Here is a 26,865-nt window from a genome sequence, read left to right on the forward strand (position 1 = left end):
AGGTGAGATAACTCCTGGAAATTACTGGCTTTTAATGACCAAAGGTATAGATATGTGTGTCCAAGTTAAGCTTGTGTTCTTTTAATAGATTTATTACTATCTATGGCAAGCTAGGTAATGTTTGCTGTGGTCTGGAACAACATGCCACACAAACAACTATCTGAAATGCAGCCAATATTACATACAGATAATGTGTCATGAGACATGCAAAACTAAATTATATAAAAATAGGATAAAAGTAAAGGATATTAAATGAGCTCCAATATACCTACACATGAGGCATAATGATGCAATATGTACATACAGCTAGCCTAACTAGCATGTGAGCATCGATTAGCTTGCAGTCATGCAGTGACCATATATGCCTGATTAGCACTCCAGCAAGTCAATAACATCAACAAAGCGCGCCTTTGTGCATTCCCGCACAGCATAAAACTTTTGGTGGACAAAACGAGACAAAGAAGTAGTGGAAGATTTTACATGTAAACACTATGGTGAGTTCAAGAACCGCCTAAATAAGTAGGACAAAACGATGTGCACCAAATACTCTCATCAGTGAAGCATATACACAAACATATTAAACAGTGGGCTTTCTAACAATTGGGAAGGTTTGTGTCATGTTTGTCCTCAAACGAAAAACATACTCATACACAATTATTTTTCCTCCATCTTTTTCCATTTTGTAATGCTTTTTAAAAAAAAATGCTCCAGGGAGCCACTAGGGAGGCACTAGAGAGCCGCGGGTTGCTGACCCCCGAACTATATAATACACATGGAAATAGGGCAAATACATGAACTTTTCTCAAAATACCATCATTTTAAGGTACCATCATTTTTCATTTCTCATCTGGAAACCCTGCTCAGTGTAGTTGCTTTGTAATATTCTCTCTCTAGACCAGGGGTCCCCAAACTTTTTGACTCGGGGGCCGCATTGGGTTAAAAAAATTTGGCCGGGGGCCAGGCTGTATATATATATATATATATATATATATATATATATATATATATATATATATATATATATATATGTGTGTGTGTGTGTGTGTGTATATATACATATTTGCATTGTCTTTATAATCTGTTTTGTCATTTAACATCAATTAGCATTGATATTCATCAACATTTAACATTGTCACGTTATCGATGGGAAAATTCATTTTTAGACAATATGATTTGCCTGAGCGGCTAGGAGACACCGAGAGTAACAAGCGGTAGAAAATGGATTAGAAAGGAAAGATAAAATAAAATAAAATAAAAAATAAATAAAATAAATTGTTCACGAGTGGGGGAAGAGTGGATCGTGAGATCGACAGGCGGATCGGTGCGGCGTCTTCAGTAATGCGGACGCTGTATTGATCCGTTGTGGTGAAGAAGGAGCTGAGCCGGAAGGCAAAGTTCTCGATTTACCGGTCGATCTACGTTCCCATCCTCACCTATGGTCATGAGCTTTGGGTCATGACCGAAAGGACAAGATCACGGGTACAAGCGGCCGAAATGAGTTTCCTCCGCCGAGTGGCGGGGCTCTCCCTTAGAGATAGGGTGAGAAGCTCTGTCATTCGGGGGGAGCTCAAAGTAAAGCCGCTGCTCCTCCACATCGAGAGGAGCCAGATGAGGTGGTTCGGGCATCTGGTCAGGATGCCACCCGAACGCCTGCCTAGGAAGGTGTTTCGGGCACGTCCGACCGGTAGGAGGCCACGGGGAAGACCCAGGACACGCTGGGAAGACTATCTCTCCCGGCTGGCCTGGGAACGCCTCGGGATCCCCCGGGAGGAGCTGGACGAGGTGGCTTGGAGAGGGAAGTCTGGGCTTCCCTGCTTAAGCTGCTGCCCCCGCGACCCGACCTCGGATAAGCGGAAGAAGATGGATGGATGGATGGATGGATAAAATAAATTAAAAAAATATTTACTTGGGACTTCCCGTGGGCCGGATTTTGGATGCTGGGGGGCCGTATCCGGCCCGCGGGCCATAGTTTGGGGACCACTGCTCTAGACTCTATTTGTCTACTTGCGAGTATCCTGTTAACAGCTGGCTACAGTCAAGTCATCTTCGCAGTTAACGTGCCTTCTAGTCTCTTGCTCGATGTCCTCCAGTGATAATAATAACTGATGAAGGAAATGTAATTTATTCACCACCATGGAGTCAGGGATTAGTAACATTAGCCGCATGTTGGCCCTCATTTAGGACGCTACATTGCATTGACAAGTTCGTTGCACCTTGTCGCTATTTGGTTGGACACGGTGACACATCCAATTCAAATCTCTATCGCAGGTCAAATTGATATCTGTTGTCATCCATCATGAGTGATTTGAACTTTGTTGTTTTTCCTGTGTGTTTAATGTTTCTTCCTGTCTTCTTATTTGGTTCTAATTTGGTCTTTGTGTGACTTGACTTCTTCAGAGCGCTGTTCTCCTCACCTGTTCCTGGTTGGCAATTAGGAGGCACACCTGGCTCTGATTGCCAATCAGGAGGGTTCATCTGCCAGTGTTGTCTTTCTTGCTCCGCTGGTTCATTGTTGCAATGCACGCGTTTTTGCTTTGCTTTGCCTTGCCTTGTCTTGCCCTGTTTTGTTAAAGGAGAACTGCACTTTTTTGGAATTTTGTCTATTATTCAAAAATTTATTTTGTAAGATAAGCATACATAGGTTTTTCTTTTTTGTTACGTAGCAGCTAACAGTGGATCCAACTGGAGACTATAAAGCACTGTAATAAACATCGAATAGCCTCCATCATCGTTTTATATACACACACACAAAGTAGTGTTTATAAGTAATGTAGTAACAGGCACATTCATAGTAACATGTAATATTTACGTATTTTGGTCATTGTAAGCATACGGCGGCATACTGATTTTACATCACAACTAGGGATGTCCGATAATGGCTTTTTGCCGATATCCGATATTCAGATATTGACCAAACCCTTAATTACCGATACCGATATCAACCGATACCAATATATACAGTCGTGAAATTAACACATTATTATGCCTAATTTGGACAACCAGGTATGGTGAAGATAAAGTACTTTAAAAAAAAAAAAAAAAAAAAAAAAAAAATAAGATAAATAAATGAAAAACATTTTCTTGAATAAAAAAGAAAGTAAAGCAATATAAAAACAGTAACATAGAAACGAGTAATTAATGAAAATGAGTCAAATTAACTGTTAAAGGTTAGTACTATTAGTGGACCAGCAGCACGCACAATCATGTGTGCTTACGGACTGTATCCCTTGCAGACTGTATTGATATATATTGATATATAATGTAGGAACCAGAATATTAATAATAGAAATAAACAACCCTTTTGTGTGAATGAGTGTGAATGAGTGTAAATGGGGGAGGACGTTTTTTTTGGGTTGGTGTACTAATTGTAAGTGTATTTTGCTTTTTTATGTTGATTTAATTAAAAAAAAAAAAAAAACACAAAAAAACGATACTGATAATAAAAAAAACGATACAGATAATTTACGATATTACATTCTAAAGCATTTATCGGCCGATAATATCGGCAGGCTGATATTATCGGACATCTCTAATCTCAACGCTCGCTTTTCCCTTCGACAACAAACACTTAAGCATCATGCAGCAGTATTGCTAAGTGCCGAACAAGAAATACAACCTCTAGAGATAATAAAACAAACTGTAGAATGTATTTCTCACTGGGATGCTGACTGTTCATATCTTCCAAATGTCATTGTTATTATTCTTGTTATTATTACTATTATTATTATTATTATTAATACTGTTGCTGTCATGTTTTGTTGAAGTTTAGTAATTCCTTAGTTGAGGATTTAGTTCTGTTTGGTTTGTTTCTTTGTTGCCACGGGTGCTGATTATTGTCACCTGCCTCTGATTAGTGGTCGGGACGCTCACCTGCTCCCGGTCACTAATCAGAGAGCTATTTATTCCTGCCTCTCGCCACACTCTGCCTGGCTGTTTTATTTGCGACAGGCAAGAGTTACGTGGACTGAACTTGCTTATTGCTCTTTTGTTTGGCTAGTCCAGAGGTTGGCAAACCAAAATGTTGAAAAAGCCATATTGCACCAAAAATAAAAATAAAAATATGTCTGGAGCCACAAAAAATTAAAATCCTTATATAAGTGTTATAATGAAGGCAACACATGATGTAAGTGTCTACATTAGCTATATAAGCCTACTATCAAAGGCTGACGCACATCTTCTTTGACAGAAATGTTGTATTTGAATTTATATTCTAAACATTTTTGCAACATTGGAAATCATTCGTAAAATGGAGGCTTCTCACAGGATGAGATAACTTCTGGAAATTACTGTCTCAGAATGGCCAAAGGTATAGATGTGTGTGTCCAAGTTAAAGGAAACATCAGGCTGTCTTCTTCTAATGGATGTATTACAATCTTTGCAAGCTGGGTAACGTTTGCTGTGGTCTGGAACAACATAACACATTATTATGCCTAATTTGGACAACCAGGTATGGTGAAGATAAGGTCCTTTTTAAAAATAAAAAAAAAGATAAATAAATTAAAAACATTTTCTTGAATAAAAAAGAAAGTAAAACAATATAAAAACAGTTACATAGAAACTAGTAATTAATGAAAAGGAGTAAATTTAACTGTTAAAGGTTAGTACTATTAGTGGACCAGCAGCACACACAATCATGTGTGCTTACGGACTGTATCCCTTGCAGACTGTATTGATATATATTGATATATGATGTAGGAACCAGAATATTAATAACAGAAAGAAAACACCTTTTGTGGCACACAAACAACAATGAGAAATGCAGCCAATATTACATTCAGATAATGTGTCATGAGACTTGCAAATATATATTAAATACACAGAGGACATAAGTAAAGGAAATGAGCTCAAATATACCTACAAACTAGGCATAATGATGCAATATGTACATACAGCTAGCCGAAATAGCATGTTAGTATCGATTAGCTTGCAGTCATGGATTGACCAAATATGCCTGATAAGCACTCCAGCAAATCAATACAATCAACAAAGCTCACCTTTGTGCATTCACGCACAGCATAAAACGTTTGGTAGACAAAACGAGACCAAGAAGGAGTGGCATAAAACGCGTCTCGGAGAAAGTTGTACATGTAAACAAACTAAGGTGAGTTCAAGGATCGCTGAAATTAGTAGGACAAAACGTTGTTCGCCAGATACCTTCATCAGTGAAGCATGTTTAATACAAACAGTGGGATTTCTAACAATTAGGAAGGTTTGTGTCATGTTTGTCCTCCAACAGAAACCATAGTTTTTCCATTTTTACACATCTTTGAAAAAGCTCCAGGGAGCCACTAGGGCGCCGCTATGCGGCTCTTGAGCCGCGGGTTGCCGACCCCACCGAGCTAGTCAGTTGCATCTCGCACTCTAATACCTTCATATTAATTTAAGTAGTGCTTATGAGTTCATACCAAACACAAGGAGTATACTAGCATGGATGCAAAGAGGAGTGAGGAGTGTGTGTGTGGGCAGAAAACCAAGACATTGATTCAGGGTTGCATGGCCGACAGCGCCCGTCTCTGTGTATTTGAGTGACAGACCACAACGAAAACCTGCCCACAGGTAATACCTGTGACTGACAGCCACCAAAGAGAGATACAAATACTTTTTTTGTCACTAATGTTTCGGGTGTGTGTGTAAGTGTAAACACATCCAATAATAGGGTTTTGCACCGTCCATGTTGGCCCTCAATAAAGAGAAAAGGGACGCAATATGCTCCTCATTCCTCAAAAAACACCCCCAGTATTTTAGATCATTGGTAGCGATGTCCAATAATATCGGACTGCCGATATTATCGGCCGATAAATACTTTAAAATAATCGCTATCGGTTTCAAAAAGTACAATTTATGACTTTTTAAAACGCCGCTTTGTACACGGACGTAGGGAGAAGTACAGAGCGCCAATAAACCTTAAAGGCACTGCCTTTGCGTGCCGGCTCAGTCACATAATATCTACGGCTTTTCACACACACAAGTGAATGCAATCCATTCTTGGTCAACAGCCATACAGGTCACACTGAGGGCGGCCGTATAAACAACTTTAACACTGTTACAAATATGCACCACACTGTGAACCCACACCAAACAAGAATGACAAACACATTTCGGGAGAACATCCGCACCGTAACACAACATAAACACAACAGAACAAATACCCAGAACCCCTTGCAGCACTAACTCTTCCGGGACGCTACAATATACACCCCCCGCCCACCTCAACCTCCTCATGCTCTCTCAGGGAGAGCATGTCCCAAATTCCAAGTTGCTGTTTTGAGGCATGTTAAGAAAAAATAATGCACTTTGTGACTTCAATATATAAATATGGCAGTGCCATGTTGGCATTTTTTTTCCATAACTTGAGTTGATTTATTTTGGAAAACCTTGTTACATTGTTTAATGCATCCAGCGGGGCATCACAACAAAATTAGGCATAATAATGCGACTGTATATATCGGTATCGGTTGATATCGGAATCTGTAATTAAGAGTTGGACAATATCGGAATATCGGATATCGGCAAAAAAGCCATTATCGGACATCTCTAGTAATTGTGTATTTAGGTAATTGGAAACTCTCAATTGATTCTCGGTTGGGAATTCAGTGTAAATTGTTATTGCTACATAAACCTCACAAAAGTGAGTACACCCCTCTCATTTAGGAAAACATTTTAGTCACATTATACATCTAACTTAAGGGGAATCTATTATAAACATGGAGTTTATTCTACTGAAGATCTGTCATTTTTGTCTAATACCTAAGTGTCAAATTCAAGGCCCCGGGGCCAGATCAGGCCCGCCACATACATTGTACGTGGCCCGCGAAAGCCTGGGAAAAGTGTGTGTGTGTTAATAAGATACTTTTTTTTACTGAATGCAAATAATTATTTCGATTTTGACAGGAAAAAATGTGTATCTTTTAAACGTTATCTAATCATGCCAAATATTACATTATTTATATAGTGTATTACAAAAATATGTTAGTAAAGATGAAAATAAACGGTTGAATATTTGCACCTTTACGTATGATGTATGAGGGGTGGCATAGCTCGGTTGGTCGAGTGGCCGTGCCAGCAACTTGAGGGTTCCAGGTTCGATCCCCGCTTCTGCCATCGCAGTCACTGCCGTTGTGTCCTTGGGCAAGACACTTTACCCACCTGCTCCCAGTGCCACCCACACTGGTTTAAATGTAACTTAGATATTGGGTTTCACTATGTAAAGTGCTTTGAGTCACTAGAGAAAAGCGCTATATAAATATAATTCACTTCACTTCACATTTATCCATTTATTTGTACAAGAAAAAATCTAATAAGCATAGGAAATGGTGTAATAATATGAGGGGATTACTGGTACACATTTAATTCAATTCAAATTATTTTTTATTTGTTTTTGATGATTAATCACAGGTTATTGCCCGAATGCATAATTTTAATTAATTCTTAAAATGTGGCCTTATCAAGGCAGCCATTACTGCGATGTGGCCCTCAATGACAACGAGTTTGACACCCCTGGTCTAATACCTATGTGTCAAAGTCAAGGCCCGCGAATGAATGATCTATGGCCCCCGGGATGATATTTGATTAGTATTAGAACCGGCCCGCAGGCCACAGCCGCCTGCTGCTGTTTTGCACGCACCAATACTCCATCAGTGTTGGCGCTAGAAATTTTCAAAATGGGGTCCCGGGGACCCCATCAAGTCATTAAAATGAGGTCCCTCAGTAAATTTTTGGGGTCACCACTGTTTTGTAACCGTTTTAAAAACAAATGATTTAAATGTATGCATGATCCTGTTGTATCTCACATTCTATATTGTGTTTTGGAAAAAAGGTTGTTTTAAACGTTACTTAATTCATTAAAAATAATTATATAAAAGAAAACCATTTTTTTAACTGCACCAATTTCCTCAGAATTTTTAAGTGTTTTGTCCAGAGGATTATTTGTGATTTTGTACGTTTTCAGAATAGGCTTGTTCTATTTTTAGGTTCAAGGATCGCTACAAAGAAAACAACCCGGAGTTGTCTTCATTTTTAAGTTATCATGCCATGATTTTACCATTCCGGCCCATTTGGGAATAGATTTTCCACCAGTTTGACACCCCTGCTCTAAAGAAATATCCAAGTTTAATTTCTGTAGTTCAGTGGAGGTTGTAGCCTGCTTCTCACAAAATGTCAGCTGAGATGGGAGTGTCAGAAGTTAACAGAAGCCAAGTTCCAAATAGGGAAGGACCTGAGAGGTTGGCGTCTTAGCAACAGTTAATCGCAATTTCCATATTTATGGGTTGCAGCAGGTCTCGGACCTATGACTCATTCAGTTCACCAGCCAAACTGAGACATCCTTTTTTGTTCAATAAACCACATTTATAGTTGTGCTTTTTAAAATATTCTAACATTGTTTTGTGTTCATTCAAGATATATTGAAAATATTTGGAAAATCTCTGTATAGAGTTTGCTCTCATCTTTAGTTTATCAGGTGTGTCAAACTCCATATTGTGTCCTTCTGTTTACCTTCACACTCTGTAATAGTTGGATACAAAATCTCAATCTTGAATCCCACTGCACATTAACTGGGCAACACAAAGAGCCACTTCCTTTTCAAGCAAGCAGAAATGTCTCTTCCCATCTCCTGGGGAACTGAACCGTGTCAAAGTATACACTTTTTACACTCAGTTTTACATTTATAATGACTTAAGGCCCTTCATTGCTCAGGGTTACTATAGCTGCTCTATATTGATTGTTGTTTGTGGTTATGGTTTACATTTTTCTCAAACGTGCATACATATATATATATATATATATATATATATATATATATATATATATATATATACTGTACGCTTGCAGCCGGTGAAAACAATCCAGATTATGTTTGTGTTTGAGCGAGTGAAAACAAGTTGATTGTCTATTTCTGGTCCTAAAATTCATCGGACTTTGCTATGCAGAGCAGACGGCATCTCCAAGATGTCGTCAAGTTTGCAATATAGTCAATGGAGTCACATAATGAGATGAATAAGGTTGGCCCATTTTTAATAAGGTTCAAGATGTTTACAAAGTTTTAGGAAGAAGAATCTTGATAAACACTGAGTTTGAACAGCTTCTTAAAATGGATCATATTAGTACTTTGTTCGACTTCTTTGCTTAGTCCATTTCATAATTTGATTTCAGATACTGATATACCAAAAGTTTTAAGTGTTTTACTTGTATACAAATGTTTTAGGTTCAATTTCTTCCCTATGGTAATATTTTTCTTCTTTTGTTGTACATTCCTGGGTGGCAGGTTATAGTTTGTTTTGTGCATAATGTTAGCTGTTTGCAAATGCACTAAATCATTGAATTTCAATATGTTTTAATCAATTATTAAAATGTTTAAATGTTCTCTATAGCCAACATTATGTATTATTCTAACATTTTTTTTGTGAAACGGTTAGTGTATCAAGCACACTTTTTTAGTTATTATTACCTTTTCCATGTCTACTTAGTCTATTTGTATTTGTGTTTGGGAGAGTCTCGAAACAACGACCTTGTCCCGTTGCTTGCAGCCGGTGAAAACAATCCAGATTATAATGTTTGTGTTTGAGCGAGTGAAAACAAGTTGCAATTTTGACCCTTGATTGTCTATTTCTGGTCCTAAAATTCATCGGACTTCGCTATGCAGAGCAGACGGCATCTCCAAGATGTCGTCAAGTTTGCAATATAGTCAATGGAGTCACATAATGAGATGAACAAGATTGGCCCATTTTTCAATAAGGTTGAAGATGTTTACAAAATTTTAGGAAGAAGAATCTTGATAAACACTGAGTCTGAACAGCTTCTTAAAATGGATCATATTAGTACTTTGTTCGACTTCTTTGCTTAGTCCATTTCATAATTTTATTTCAGATACTGATATACCAAAAGTTTTAAGTGTTGTAAGTGCATACAAATGTTTTAGGTTCAATTTGTTCCCTATGGTAATATTTTTCTTCTTTTGTTGAGAAGAATTGTTGTACATTCTTGGGTGGCAGGTTATAGTTTGTTTTGTGCATTATGTTAGCTGTTTGCAAATGCACTAAATCATTGAATTTCAATTTGTTTTAATCCAGTTATTAAAATGTTTAAATGTTCTCTATAGCCAACATTATGTATTATTCTTAACATTTTTTTTGTGAAACGGTTAGTGTATCAAGCATACTTTTTTAGTTATTATTACCTTTTCCATGTCTACTTAGTCTATTTGTATTTGTGTTTGGGAGAGTCTCAAAACAACGACCTTGTCCCCTTGCTTGCAGCCGGTGAAAACAATCCAGATTATAATGTTTGTGTTTGAGCGAGTGAAAACAAGTTACAATTTTGACTCTTGATTGTCTATTTCTGGTCCTAAAATTCATCAGACTTCGCTATGCAGAGCAGACGGCATGTCCAAGATGTCGTCAAGTTTGCAATATAGTCAATGGAGTCACATAATGAGATGAATAAGATTGGCCCATTTTTCAAAAAGGTTCAAGATGTTTACAAATTTTTAGGATGAAGAATCTTGATAAACACTGAGTTTGAACAGCTTCTTAAAATGGATCATACGACTTCTTTGCTTAGTGCATTTCATAATTTTATTTCAGATACTGATATACTAAAAGTTTTAAGTGTTGTACGTGCATACATATGTTTTAGGTAAAATGTTTTCCTCTAAGGTTATATTTTTTATTCTTTTGTTGAGAATAATTGTTGTACATTCTTGGGTGGCAGGTTATCGTTTGTTTTGTGCATAATTTTAGCTGTTTGCAAATGCACTAAATCATTGAATTTCAATATTTTTTCATCAATTATTAAAGTGTTTGAATGTTATTTTAACATGAAAATGGAAAAAGATGAGGAAAAACATATATTTTTGGTTTTAGTATGGTTTCTGTAGGAGGACAAACATGACACAAACCTTCCTAATTGTTAGAAATCCCACTGTTTACATTAAACATGCTTCACTGATGAGAGTATTTGGCGTGAGCCATATTGTCCTAATATCGGAAGTCCTTCAACGTACCGTAGTTTGTTTACATGTACAACTTTCCTTGATGCTGCCACAGAAAGACATGTTTTATGCCACTCCTTCTTTGTCTCTATTTGTCCATCAAACGTTTTATGCTGTGCGTGAATCCACAAAGATGAGATTTGTTGATGTTATTGACTTGTTGGAGTGCTAATCAGACATTTGGTCACTGCATGACTGCAAGCTAATTGATGCTAACATGATATTTATGCTAGTTGTATGTACATATTGCATCATTATGGCTCGTTTGTAGGTATATTTGAGGTAATTTTATTTGTAGTAATTTCCAGGAGTTATCACACCCTCTGAAAAGCCTCCGTTTTAGTAATGTTTTCCAATGTTGTAAAAATGTGTAGAATAAATATTACATTTCAACATTTCTGTCAACGAATATTTGCATCAGCCTGCGACACATAGTCATTTTGATAGTAGGCCAACAGACACTTACGTCATGCGTTGCCTTAATTTTAACACTTATATAAGGCTTTACATTTTTTTTTTGGTCCAATATGGCTCTTTCAACATTGTGGGTTGCCAACCCCTTGGTTAGCATACAAGCATACTTTTTCAGTTATTTTTACACAATAACTTATTTTACCTTTTCAATGTCTACTTTGTCTATTTGTATTTGTGTTTGACTTTCTCTTCTACTGTTACCGAATACCATTATTTCGATATTACTGAGATTTAAAGGTAACTTTTTTTCATCAACCATCTCTTTAAAGGGGAACATTATTACAATTTCAGAAGGGTTAAAACCATTAAAAATCAGTTCCCAGTGGCTTATTATATTTTTCGATGTTTTTTTTTTTAATTTTACCCATCACGCAATATCCCGAAAAAAAGCTTCAAAAGTGCCTGATTTTAACCACCCGTCCATTTTCCTGTGACGTCACATAGTGAAGCCAATACAAACAAACATGGTGCATAGAAAAGCAAGATATAGCGACATTAGCTCGGATTCAGACTCGGATTTCAGCGGCTTAAGCGACTCAACAGATTACGCATGTATTGAAACGGATGGTTGTAGTGTGGAGGCAGGTAGCGAAAACGAAATTGAAGAAGAAACTGAAGCTATTGAGCCATATCGGTTTGAACCGTATGCAAGCGAAACCGACGAAAACGACACGACAGCCAGCGACACGGGAGAAAGCGAGGACGAATTCGGCGATCGCCTTCTAACCAACGATTGGTATGTGTTTGTTTGGCATTAAAGGAAACTAACAACTATGAACTAGGTTTACAGCATATGAAATACATTTGGCAACAACATGCACTTTGAGAGTGCAGACAGCCCAGTTTTCATCAATTAATATATTCTGTAGACATACCCTCATCCGCGCTCTTTTCCTGAAAGCTGATCTGTCCAGTTTTGAAGTTGATGTCAGCAGGCCAGGGAAGCTAGGGTTGATAGGGGGTTTAGCCCGCTCGTCTGCGGGAACAAACTGCCGCCATTGCTTGCCGTGTTACAGAGGTCCTTTGTCCCTGAATTGCTCACACACTCCGGCAGATTCAATGGGGTCTGGCAGCAGATTTCTTTGACTTTATCGTTGGAAATGCATCTGCTTTGAGTGTCGCAGGATATCCACACATTCTTGCCATCTCTGTCGTAGCATAGCTTTCGTCGGTAAAGTGTGCGGAACAAACGTCCAATTTCTTGCCACTTTCGCATCTTTGGGCCACTGGTGCAACTTGAATCCGTCCCTGTTCGTGTTGTTACACCCTCCGACAACACACCGACGAGGCATGATGTCTCCAAGGTACGGAAAACAGTCGAAAAAACGGAAAATAACAGAGCTGATTTGACTCGGTGTTTGAGAAAATGGCGGATTGCTTCCCGATGAGACATCACGTTGTGACGTCATCGCTCCAAGAGCGAATATTAGAAAGGCGTTTAATTCGCCAAAATTCACCCATTTAGAGTTCGGAAATCGGTTAAAAAAATATATGGTCTTTTTTCTGCAACATCAAGGTATATATTGACGCTTACATAGGTCTGGTGATAATGTTCCCCTTTAATTTGTTCATTTTTTCTGTTATTATTTCTATTACACTCTCTGTGTTCTCTCCTGAACAAAATGTGATTGTGTCGTCTGCTTTCTCTTTATGTATTTGTGTCTGTCCCCAGCAACACACTCTCAAATAATGCTGCTACAAAATCTGAAGAAAGCCAACTATCAGCTTCCGCTGATCATCACTGATTCGGGGGTGCCTCCTTTGTCCAACAACACAGAGGTCAAAGTTCAGGTCTGCGTCTGCAAGAAGAACAAGATGCTCTGCAGCTCTGCCCACTCACACCACGCCAGCCTTCTCATCGTTCTAACAACACTCGTCCTTGCCCTACCCTGTAAGTATGACTGCACGGACGAAGAACAAAAGGGCGACGCTAGCCTAAGAAAACTACAAAACCCTAAACCAGTGAAGTTGGCACGTTGTGTAAAACGTAAATAAAAACGGAATACAATGATTTTCGACCTATATTCAATTGAATAGACTGCAAAGACAAGATATTTAATGTTCGAACTGAGAAACTAAATTTCATTTTTGCAATTAATCATTAACTTAGAATTTAATGGCAGCAACACAGTGCAAAAAAGTTGGCACGGGGGCATTTTTACCACTGTGTTACATGGTCTTTCCTTTTAACAACACTCAGTAAACGTTTGGGAACTGAGGAGACCAATTTTTGAAGCTTTTCAGGGGGAATTATTTCCCATTCTTGCTTGATGTACAGCTTAAGTTGTTCACTCCATTGTGGTATTTTAGGCTTCATAATGCGCCACACATTTTCAATGGGAGACAGGTCTGGACTAAAGGCAGGCCGTCTAGTACCCGCACTCTTTTACTACAAAGCCACGCTGTTGGAACACGTGCAGAATGTGGCTTGACATTGTCTTGCTGAAATAAGCAGGGGCGTCCATGATACCATTGCTTGGATGGCAACATATGTTGCTCCAAAACCTGTGTGTACATTTTCAGTATCAATGGTGCCTTCACAGATGTGTAAGTTATCCATGCTTTGGGCACTAATACACCCCCATACCATCACAGATGCTGGCTTTTGAACTTTGCGCCTATAACAATCCGGATGGTTCTTTACCTCTTTGTTCCGGAGGACACGACGTCCACAGTTTCCAAAAACATTTTGAAATGCGGACTCGTCAGACCACAGAATACTTTTACACTTTGCATCAGTCTATCTTAGATGAGCTCGGGCCCAGTGTTTCTGGGTGTTGTTGATAAATGGCTTTGGCTTTGCATAGTAGAGTTTTAACATGCACTTTTGCAGATGTAGAGACGAACTGTAGTTAATGACAGTGGTTTTCTGAAGTGTTCCTAAGCCCATGTGGTGATATCCTTTACACACTGATGTGGGTTTTTGATGCAGTACCGCCTGAGGGATTGAAGGTCACGGGCATTCAATGTTGGTTTTCAGCATTGTTGCTTACAGACAGTGATTTCTCTAGATTCTCTGAACCTTTTGATGATATTGCGGACCGTAGATGGTGAGATCCCTAAATTCCTTGCATTAGCTGGTTGAGAAATGTTGTTCTTAAACAATTTGCTCAGGCATTTGTTGACAAAGTGGTGACCCTCACCCCATCCTTGTTTGTGAATGACTGAGAATTTCTGCTTTTATACCCAATCATGGCACCCACATGTTCCCAATTAGCCTGTTCACCTGTGGGATGTTCCAAATAAGTGTTTGATGAGCATTCCTCAACTTTCTCAGTCTTTTTTGTCACTTGTGCCAGCTTTTTTGAAATATGTTGCAGGCATACAATTCCAAATGAGCTAATGTTTGCAAAAAATAACAAAGTATACCTGATCAAATGTTTAGTATGTTGTCTTTGCAGTCTATTCAATTGAATATAGATGGAAAAGGGTTTGCAAATCATTGTATTCTGTTTTTATTTACGATTTACACAACGTGCCAACTTCACTGGTTTTTTTTGTATTTACATACTGTTATTTGACATTACTCTCGAAGGTGTTCCAAATGAGATTACCTAATGCTCCATAAATCTGAATACCCTGTCAGGGGCTATAAATTAAATTCGCCGGTGTTTCAGAATGAAATCTCAAATACATTTGGCTATAAATGATGTATGAACCAGTTCACAGTAAAAAGCCTTCAGAATATAAAGTGGAGTAATTCTGGAAAGTTTGGTGACTGCTCACGCTACTAAAATGCAGATTTATGACTCACGGTATGAAGAAAGAAAAGAAAATCCTCCAGTTTTTACTATGTAAACATCCATTTCAAAAGCCTCTGTTGTTTTTTTGCTGGAGAAACACAAACTCATTTTCAATAGATGTCGCATTGGGCCATTAGCAAGAGCATCAATAATTCAGCCTCCTTGTTCACAAAATAAATGTCCAACGGCTTCTTTGATAAGAAGAAAAATCGTTACGGACTTCAGGGCCTGTACATTTTTCTCTCTCTCGCGCTCTCTCTGGGTTTGTGTTTTGCAGCTAAGTTGTATGCCAGAGGTGAGCGAAGCGGCGAAAACCCAAAAGAATGTGAAGCAAGATTTAAAACAAGGGTACCATGGGGGAAGAAAAGCGCCAAAACAAGAACTGAGGTTTTAGTCCTGGAGGATGGCGTGGGAGTCGTCCTCGCGTTATTGCTTTTCTGATTTGCCGTCCGCGGTGAAGATCATTGAGGAAAATCACAGCCGGCCTCTTTGAGCATTCTCACCCATCTTCCCCACAGTCTTGTTATATTGATCTTAACATCTTCTTCATGCATCTGTCACGCGGTCTTGCATTACTCATCTTTGACTCGGCTCACTGACAGATTTCCTATCTCTTTATCATGCGCTTCTCGTTACTAATCAGAAACACTCTCATCCAACATCACGGATTCTGATTTTATGGTAAATGGGTTATACTTGTATAGCGCTTTTCTACCTTCAAGGTACTCAAAGCGCTTTGACGCTATTTCCACATCAGTGACGTGCGGTGAGGTTGATGGCTGGTGAGGCACTGACTTCATCACAGTCAGATTTACAAACATATGAACCCTAAAGAGTATCTTATTCACCATTTGATTGGCAGCAGTTAACGGGTTATGTTTAAAAGCTCATACCAGCATTCATCCCTGCTTGGCACTCAGCATCAAGGGTTAGAATTGGGGGTTAAATCACCAAAAATTATTCCCGGGCGCGGCGCCGCTGCTGCCCACTGCTCCCCTCACCTCCCAGGGGGTGATCAAGGGATGGGTCAAATGCAAAGGACAAATTTCTCCACACCTAGTGTGTGTGTGTGACAATCGTTGGTACTTTAACTAAACTTTAACTTTACACATACAAACTGTGGCACACAAAAAATCACATTTAATTAAAAAAACGTTATTATGGTCTTACCTTTACTTATAAGTGCGGGAACAGTGGTGTTCGTGTTGGAGGAGTTGTGAATGAATGACCTAATGTTGTGTCCCTGCAGTCGTTCACGGCTCCTCCGGCGCGAGCAATGTTGTTTTTGCACTTTTTGGCTTCTTGTTAAGTGACTTTTTTTGGGTGGATTCGGTCTTGCACGTGGAGGGTTTGGGTATAGGCTTTGGTTGGTGTGGCGCTCCCGTCGGGGGGTGCATTCTGCGGCGGGGGTGTATTAACCGGCACCAGGAGGCGGGATTACTGCGAGCCTCACACAGTGCGCCTTCGCAGCAGTTTTATGATTGCTCAGCACAAGAAATACGTTACACACATACAGTTGTTGACAAAATACACTGTACATTATATACCTCAGCTAACTAAACTATGGAAATGTATAATATAATTCATATAGCAATATGGTCTCACTGCACAGCAGGCCAGCAGTTAGCCGAGTCATTGCGCAATCCATGTTGAGGCACAACTGAGTGACGTGCCTCAACTGGCTGCTGATCACCGCACCGTCTCTTCTCGGTATTTGAACGGCAAATGAGAAAATTCAGCGATTTTGAATAAAAATAATCTAAAACTGGTGAAGTTAAATGGAAAATAACTTTATAGTATAATCACTGAATACATATAACAATTTAATTTTTTTTTTTTCTTTTTACATTTTTTTTCTTTCCATGACAGGGCCTCACCTGCCTCCAGTGACTGCACGTCACTGTTCCACATTCACCCGTTCACACACACATTCATTCTGCCATGCAAAACCCTAACCATGACCCATCAGGAGCAAGGGTGAAGTATCTTGCTCAAGGACACAACGGACGTGGCGCGGTTGATAGAAGGTGGAGATTGAACCAGGAACCCTCAGGTTGCAGGCACGGCCACTCTCTCAACCGCGCCACGTCGTGTGAACCGAATTCCATCATTAATCTCCCCCTCAGGATATAAATTGATTTTACTATTGACGTTCATCAATATCCTTCCTAATTTGCGTGCGCTTGAAAGTGTCTATTTTATTCGGTCATGATGCAGTGAAATTAATTCCTGCTCATAATTTAAAAAAAAAGATGTCCGATAATGGCTTTTTGCCGATATCTGATATTCCGATATTGTCCTACTCTTTAATTACCGATACCGATATCAACCGATATATACAGTCGTGGAATTAACACATTATTATGCCTAATTTGGACAACTAGGTATGGTGAAGATAAGGTACTTTAAAAAAAATTAATAAAATAAAATAAGATAAATAAATTAAAAAAATGTTCTTGAATAAAAAAGAAAGTAAAACAATATAAAAACAGTTACATAGAAACTAGTAATTAATGAAAATGAGTAAAATTAACTGTTAAAGGTTAGTACTATTAGTGGACCAGCAGCCCGCACAATCATGTGTGCTTATGGACTGTATCCCTTGCAGACTGTATTGATATATATTGATATACAATGTAGGAACCAGAATATTAATAACAGAAAGAAACAACCCTTTTGTGTGAATGAGTGTGAATGGGGGAGGGAGGTTTTTTGGGTTGGTGCACTAATTGTAAGTGTATCTTGTGTTTTTTATGTTGATTTAATAAAAAATAAAAAAATAAATAAATAAATAAATAAAAATAAAAAACCGATACCGATAATAAAAAAAAACGATACCGATAATTTCCGATATTACATTTTAACGCATTTATTGGCCGAAGGCTTCAGTAAAGAAACAACAAGCCTGAAGCCATGTTGCTTGGACCCTGTTGGGGCTCCTGGGGTTTCAGGTGTGTCACATTGCTAATACTCTGTACACGCTATGTGAGGTTCCCACGGCGCCCACCTACGGTATCGGCCAATCGATCGGCTGTAGAGCACCTGGGAGGACGCTTCCAGGAAATCAAGTCGTTTAAGCGTGACTTACCCAACATCTTTGGTTTGGCATGCTATCATTCATGTTCAAGCATCACGTTTAATTTGCGTCCCGCATGTTATTTCGTACTGTGGTGCAACCTGCTCCAGCACGGGAGTCCAAAGTGTGTGCTACAGTTATTATTAAACATGAACATAAAACATGGACAGGTGTAATGTAATGAGAGAAGATTGAAATGTTGACGTTAATAGGCGCAAAGTTTGTCAGGAACTCGCATAGCGGTAGGTGATGTGACCCCAGGATACAGAGACCAGAAGGGATGTTCAGGTAATGAGTTTTAATAAACAAAAAGCCCAAAAGGCACACCGTGAATATTAGTCACATTAAGCAAACGACGTCTCACAAGGAAGACTGACAGATAAACCCTCCTGATTAGTGATCAGAGGCAGGCGAGTCCCCTCATCACTATTTTTATTTTTTTTATTTAGCCTTTATTTAACCAGGTAAAAATCCCATTGAGATCAAGGATCTCTTTTCCAAGGGAGACCTGGCCAAGAGGGCTCTCTTGATCACTAATCAAGAGCAGATGTAGAGAACAGTGCTCAGCAGGGCTGCACGATTTTTGAGAAAAAACCTAATTGAGATTTTAATCTCCAAAACTACGATTGCGAATCGATTTGGGATTTTTACATTTTACACATAGAAAATGCACAAAACTGCGAAAATTACTTTGAGACTGTCAATCAACATATTCGTGTTTCAAGGTGCCGCTTTTTAGAACATTATGCAACAATTTACTTCAAGAGTTATTGTCCATATGCAGACAGATTCAGGGCTTTTGTTTACAACATGCTCTTTAACTGAAGAAATAATCGATAAAAACTATACATATAATGTAATGTAATCATAATACATAATAATATTGCAAGTAACCGTTTAAAAGGATATACACTTGTATTCATTATTACTGTATAAGTGTTTACCATTGTACTGTAATTGGAAGGCAAATAAGTTTATTATCCTAATTATTATCCTGGGGACGGCGTGGAGCGGTTGGGAGAGTGGCCGTGCCAGCAACCTGAGGGTTCCTGGTTCAATCCTCACCTTCTACCAACCTCGTCACGTCCGTTGTGTCCTTGACCAAGACACTTCACCCTTGCTCCTGATGGGTCGTGGTTAGGGCCTTGCATGTCAGCTCCCGCCATCAGTGTGTGAATGTGTGTGTGAATGGGTGAATGTGGAAATAGTGTCAAAGCGCTTTGAGTACCTTGAAGGTAGAAAAGCACTGTACATGTATAACCCATTTACCATTTACCATTTAAATAATAAAATAAATAAATAAAATGGACTCATTTATTTAAGTAGACCATTTAGTTAAATAAATATTTACCATCTTAAAGTGCATTTTTTTCCCAAGTTGGAAAATCTAGAGTGGGCATTCTCGCCTGTTTGTCCGTGTTGATGGGCTCATATTGCCCATCCGATTCGAAGATGAAATATTCCCACAACGGGACATTTGGCTTTGTAACCTTTTGTATATATATATTTTTTGTTCCGCCTAATTTTTGTTACTTTGCGGGACTTCTCACTAGCGAGTCGCGAGGCTGTCTGTCCATGATTCCTGTGCGTGTAAAGCTGGCAGTCTTGCTCTCCGCCCACGGAGACAAAGATTGCGATTGACTAGAAAAATAAAGGCTCACTTTATTTAGTTAATTCTACTGTTAAATAAACGCGCTCAGGTGCTGGGAGGAATACACAAAGTGAGACCTCTTTTATACCTGTTTGAAGAGACAAACGAACAAACGCGGGAATCAACAATTCTGATTGGCGAACGTCTGTCACTCAAATGCCGGGGATGGCGGAGAACAAAACAAACATTTGCCTCTTGCCGTTACGTTAATTACTACCTCGATGTCGACTCAATGACGATTGTGCAGCTTTAGTGCTCAGAAAAAGTGGTGAAGTTACTATAAGACAACCTGAAGGTGGAACAAAAATAGGAGCGCTAGCCAGGAAGAGACACTAAACACAGGAAAACGACACACATCATAACAAAGCTGACATTTCTTTAAAAAAATATTTTGTACCGATTTTTAAAACGAAAAATATCCAAATTTCCCCCGTATCCTTTGATGTTTAATTTGGACGCCCCCTGTGCTAGAGTGTGGATATAATTATTAAAGCCAACCTTCTTCCTGTTTACCTCGTATTACATCCGCCACTGATACCAGAAGTCATGTGAAGAATGTGAGACAAGAAAGTCAGTTTGTGTTAAAAGTTCATTACCAACTAGAACCAAAAAACGTGAATAGTGAATGTTAAAGCACTTTAACAGTACTTTTTTGTTTTTACTTCAACGCCACGTACAACAGGGAAAGCATTGGTAATTAATCAAATGTAAATAATCAAATGTATATACTTGTTCTTATGCTTTCTAAGCTCACTATGTTCACTGCTCGCTGTACATATCCTACCAAGTCAGACCTACACTGTTTCAATGTCCATTTCTCAGATGATATAATTGTTGATGACTGATGTGCTGATATCAACCAAACAACTACTTTTAGTGATGTGCAGATCAATATCAAAATATCGATTACCACCGATAACAGATCTTTGTGCTATAATATTGATTCTCAAATCAAAATATCAATACGTTTGATACTTCAGTTATTTGAGATAATGTATATCATTAACAAGAACACCATGTAATGTAATCATTGAGATCTAGTCTAAATTGGTGGGAACTACTTTTTATTCCACCTAGGTAAGTACTAATGCGAAAACGCAGCTGTAATCTGTGCTGTGCTCAGTTTATTCAGTCTGTCTTTTGTTTGTTTAAGGAAATTACTGGCAAGTTAAATAAATCACTCACATAATTATAAAACAGCAGGTCTGTGTATTATTTTATTATAGGCTATTTGGAGACGCTGCATACAGAGTTTAATATAAAGAACACATTCAATGTAGAAAAACGCAATCGTTTGTTTCACCCTATGATTTTATAACGTTGAAAATGATTCCCCAAAAGCAACAACACTTGATATACACTACTTTTCAAATGTTTATAGACACATTAGCTATATTTGCATAAAGTACCAGATCGGTATCGCAGATAACCAGCCTGAATTTTACACTGCATTAGATCGGAAAAAAAAAATCAGAGGTATTGCACATCACTAACTACTACTACTACTGGGTTGCGGTTGACGTAAACCTGGGTTGCATGTGATGTCAGGTCCGATTTTTTTTTTAAGCACTTGGCGGGTAAACAGGCATATTCTAGCGGCCTGCAGTAGGTAATGTTGCAATATGCCGCGCCAACAAAGCAAGCATGCCTCATAGAAAACGTTTCCAGCTAGCTCTGATTTTCATTGGATATTCCATATACATACTAATTAGCATTGGCGATTTTACATGGCGATTTCACCACCTCCAAATTTGTTGATGAAAACTAAAATGCGCATTTTTAATCAAACAGCTGGTGTGTTAAAAGTACAGTACATACAATTAGGGATGTCCCGGTCAACATTTTTGGCCTCTGATCCAGATCTGATTTTTTGGCCCTCGTTTCGATTTCAAGTAGCAATCCAATACTTTGCAATAGATTATAAAACTGAAAATCTTTTATTGAAGATAACTTAATAAACACGATAAAACATTTTTTTGAAGTTCATTTTATTACATTTCTAATTTGCAAATATTGTTGTAAATCAGATGACGTACTAAATTCGGGGTGATGAATGCTGCATACAATTGTTTTTGTTGTTGACAAATTTAAAGTGGTTAGTGCACATTAACTACGATAGGCTCTCATTTAACCCATATGGAAAATACCAATCTAATCACTTTGATATTATTTAAATACTGATGACAAACCTATATGAGGTATTGATAGTATTAACATCTGGATTGATCACCTCTACTTTACATTGAAGCTTTAGCGTATAGCTTTGTTCAGGCGTTCCTTTTTCAAGGGCGAAGTCCTCCCGGGTTATTTATTCTAACAACTGTCTGAATAAAGCCAGAGATGGTCCACATGAACTCAGGGGTGCCCTGAAATTCAAACATAACATAGTAAATCCCACATTTAAGGCTCAAACGGGGGTGAAACTGGGACAATGTGAGTGGAGAAATTAAACTGTCTTCTAGCCTAAGAGTGTTCAACCTTGCGGTAAAAAATGTGTTGTTGGGAAACTATCAAAAACATTGTTGTTTGGACTATCTCAACTGTGGGACACAGGTGCAAAATAACTCACTGTGGAATAAGGGACATAACACACCAGACAAGGCTTCAGAAGACGAAAGATACCCAGGCAAGATGGAGCTAATCTCATGGTCGCTCAATGCTTTTATATCCATATTGGTGTATGTATACTGACTTGTCATTATCATCCATTATCATACGTTATACTTGTTCTGAAATTGTCATGTATCCATCAAATCTGCTGTTGAAACTTGGACTATATAACCAACATATAAATTGATTGTAAATTAGGGGCCGGACATGGATAAGCATTCTTGCTTTTTATCCCGTCTGTCAAATTACTAAGAGTGATTCAATGTTGCCACATATGTCTGTCTGCCGGAATAAATAAATTAACAAATTCATTCAAAAATAGCATGAAAAGACATTATAAACAATGTGGGACAACGGTATAAAAACCGATGCTCCAAATAGACAGTCTGTTGTTTATGGTTGTCATGTTGCAGTATCTGAACTGAAATCGTGGTAATTTTGTGCTAATTGGTCGACATGTCTGAGGCTGAGCTCTGGCGGCATTCATTTCTTTCCTCCAAGTGTTGCAATGGCATTTGTGAACCACATAGCTGCTGTAGACGACACATTCTTTGGCTACCTGACCCTGAGCATGTGCACCTGTCCATTAAGTTGGACTGTCCATCAACACGTCGTTGGAGCTAATGCAGCCACCGGTGTTACATTACCTCCCGAGTTTGTGCCTTCTGTGTCCTTTTTCCCCAATGCCACGCGTTATTTTGTATTGAGCGACACAAGCTCCGGGTCAGACACGTAACATATCTGCACTCGAGCCCAGCAGGCACCGAGAGGGATGACTTCCGCCCGAGCTCATCACAGAGAGCTGCACCCGGGCCACAGATACAGGTGACTGATCACTGCGGTGTCGAGTCTGAGAGCCTGATAGAGAGTCACAGAGGATCCTGTTTCTATTCCCTTATCTCCGAGCTGAACTCTGACCCTGACGCAGAGAGATGAGCGGGAGGAAAATGGAAAGAGCCGCAGGGAAGGGACGGGTGAAGAAGATAGATGTGTGGAGATTAAAATCAGCTCTCTTCTTTTATAGCAACGAGAACAGTGTTGTATTCATGCATCATCTTGTTGTATACAAGTATGTGCAGAATCAAATATGTGTTACCGTATTTTCCAAAACCAGTGAAGTTGGCACGTTGTGTAATTCGTAAATAAAAACAGAATACAATGATTTGCAAATCATTTTCAACCTATATTCAATTGAATAGACTGCAAAGACAAGATATGTAATGTTCGAACGGAGATACTTAATTTTCATATTGCGCCACACATTTTCAATGGGAGACAGGTCTGGACTACAGGCAGGCCAGTCTAGTACCCGCACTCTTTTACTATGAAGCCACGCTGTTGTAACACGTGGCTTGGCATTGTCTTGCTGAAATAAGCAGGGGTGTCCATGATTACATTGTTTGGATGGCAACATATGTTGCTCCAAAACCTGTATGTACCTTTCAGCATTAATGGTGCCTTCACAGATGTGTAAGTTACCCATGCCTTGGGCACTAATACACCCCCATACCATCACAGATGCTGGCTTTTCAACTTTGCGCCTATAACAATCCGGATGGTTCTTTTCCTCTTTGTTCCGGAGGACACGACGTCCACAGTTTCCAAAAACCATTTGAAATGTGGACTCGTCAGACCACAGAACACTTTTCCACTTTGCATCAGTCCATCTTAGATGAGCTCGGGCCCAGCGAAGCCGGCGGCGTTTCTGGGTGTTGTTGATAAATGGCTTTGGCTTTGCATGTAGAGTTTTGATTTGCACTTACAGATGTAGCGACAAACTGTAGTTACTGATAGTGGTTTTCTGAAGTGTTCCTGAGCCCATGTGGTGATATCCTTTACACACTGATGTCGCTTTTTGATGCAGTACCGCCTGAGGGATCAAAGGTCAATGTTGGTTTTCAGCCTTGCCGGTTACGTGCAGTGATTTCTCCAGATTCTCTGAACCTTTTGATGGTATTACAGACCATAGATGGTGAAATTCCTAAATTCCTTGCAATAGTTGGTTGAGAAATGTTGTTCTTAAACAATTTGCTCACGCATTTGTTCGCCCTATCCTTGTTTTTGAATGACTGAGCATTTCATAACTGGAAGCTGCTTTTATACCCAATCATGGCACCCACCTGTTCCCAATTAGCCTGTTCACCTGTGGGATGTTCCAAATAAGTGTTTAATGAGCATTCCTCAACTTTCTCAGTCTTTTTCGCCACTTTTGCCAGCTTTTTTGAAACATGTTGCAGGCATCAAATTCCAAATGAGCTAATATTTCCAAAAAATAACAACGTTTTCCAGTTCGAACGTTAAGTATCTTGTCTTTGCAATATATTTAATTGAATATAGGTTTAAAATGATTTGCAAATCATTGTATTCTGTTTTTATTTATGATTTACACAACATGCCTTGTGTTTTGTATTAGCCACTACTGTTTTCCCATGCTTTGAACCCTGTGGCTTATAAAAAGGTGAGACAAAATTATGGATTTGTCTTCGCTAACAGCCATAATATTTTGTATTCAACAAATAGCTGTCATGTTACACCCACACAGACATTGAAAAGGTGTTATTGTTTATGCTATGCGCTATCTTTTGGGCGAGTTCGCTCACAGCTGGTGCTGCAGGTGGAAAATGTAATTCCTGTTTCGTGACTTGAACTGAAAATGTAACCGCCCATAGCGTTTTCTGCTCAAAAGGATTCTTCATTCATCACTCCAAGCGACATTTGCACGTTTTCACAATATACTAAAACATTTCACACTTACTAAACCGTTCCATGTGGGACGTCTGTAGGATTGTTTTCCTCAATATTTGTATGTGCTATCGTAATGTAATCTAGCTGGCGTTCTATGCCAACAAGGTTACGAGTGTCTGTGTTAGTATTATTAACTTACAATGGCATTCTTTTTGTTACTCAAAAAGGTTCATTATGTCTTCTTATTCATAACCTTTTTCAAAATGTCTTGTTATCAGACCATATTTTCGGTGTATTAGATGGTATTTTACCAGGTAAAAATTCCATAATCTACCGAAAATAAGGTCTGTTTACAATAAATTTGAAAAAAGGTTATGAATAAATGTTATTGTTATCAGACCATATTTTCGGTATATTAGATGGAATTTTTACCAGGTAAAAATTCCATAATCTACTGAAAATAAGGTCTGATTACAAGAACATTTGAAAAAAGGTTTTGAATAAATGTTCTTGTTATCAGACCATATTTTCGGTATATTAGATAGAATTTTTACCAGGTAAAAATTCCATAATCTACCGAAAATAAGGTCTAATTACAAGAAAATTTGAAAAAGGTTATGAATAAATGTTCTTGTTATCGGACCATATTTTCGGTATTTTAGATGGAATTTTTACCAGGTGAAAATTCCATAATCTACTGAAAATATGGTCTGATTACAAGAACATTTTAAAAAGGTTATGAATAAGAAGACATAATGAATCTTTTTGAGCAACAAATATTTATTATTATATTATTATATATTAACCATATTTTCGGTATATTAGATGGAATTTTTACCAGGTAAAAATTCCATAATCTATCTGTTATCAGACCTTATTTTCGGTAGATTATGGAATTTTTACCTGGTAAAAATTCCATCTAATCTACTGAAAATAAGGTCTGATTACAAGAAAATTTGAAAAAGTTTATGAATATATTTTCTTGTTATCAGACCATATTTTCGGTATATTAGATAATAATAATAATATACCGAAAATAAGGTCTGATAACAGATAGATTATGGAATTTTTACCTGGTAAAAATTCCATCTAATATACCGAAAATATGGTCTGATTACAAGAAAATTTGAAAAAAAAGTTATGAATACATTTTCTTGCATATTTTCGGTATATTAGATGGAATTTTTACTTGGTAAAAATTCCATAATCTACCGAAAATATGGTCTGATTACAAGAACATTTGAAAAAGGTTATGAATAAGAAGACATAATGAACCTTTTTGAGCAACAAAAAAAATGCCATTGTAAGTTAATAATACTAACACAGACACTCGTAACCTTGTTGGCATATTTGCTAATTTTTGTATTGTTTCAATTTCATAAATTTACCAAAACATCACAGTAGAGTTATTGAATCTGTTCAGCTGATTGGAAAGTGAACTTCCGCAGCCAATGACAATGACTTCTGTTTTGTTTGATCAGCCGTTTTACTAACGTGTGACATAGATAGATAGATAGATAGATAGATAGACAGATAGATAGATAGTACTTTATTGATTCCTTCAGGAGAATTCCCTCAGGAAAATTACAATTCCAGCACTAGTGTACAGAATTGAGATCATGCATCGTTTGAAGACAAC

At 38.3% G+C, this 26,865-nt stretch overlaps 1 protein-coding gene across 2 annotated transcripts in view; it reads left to right on the forward strand.

Moving 5' to 3' along the window:
* The window catches only part of cdh13 (cadherin 13, H-cadherin (heart)), an 892,196-nt gene that overhangs the window by 849,285 nt on the left and 16,046 nt on the right, over positions 1–26,865 (forward strand). For both annotated transcript variants that reach the window (XM_061970208.1, XM_061970207.2), the window contains one exon: positions 13,134–13,352. In XM_061970208.1, coding sequence (XP_061826192.1) covers positions 13,134–13,352 — 219 coding nt within the window. The remainder of the gene's footprint in view (positions 1–13,133; positions 13,353–26,865) is intronic.

The sequence above is a fragment of the Nerophis lumbriciformis genome, linkage group LG10 (genome assembly GCF_033978685.3).
Source record: "Nerophis lumbriciformis linkage group LG10, RoL_Nlum_v2.1, whole genome shotgun sequence".
In the NCBI taxonomy this organism is placed as follows: Eukaryota; Metazoa; Chordata; class Actinopteri; order Syngnathiformes; family Syngnathidae; genus Nerophis; species Nerophis lumbriciformis.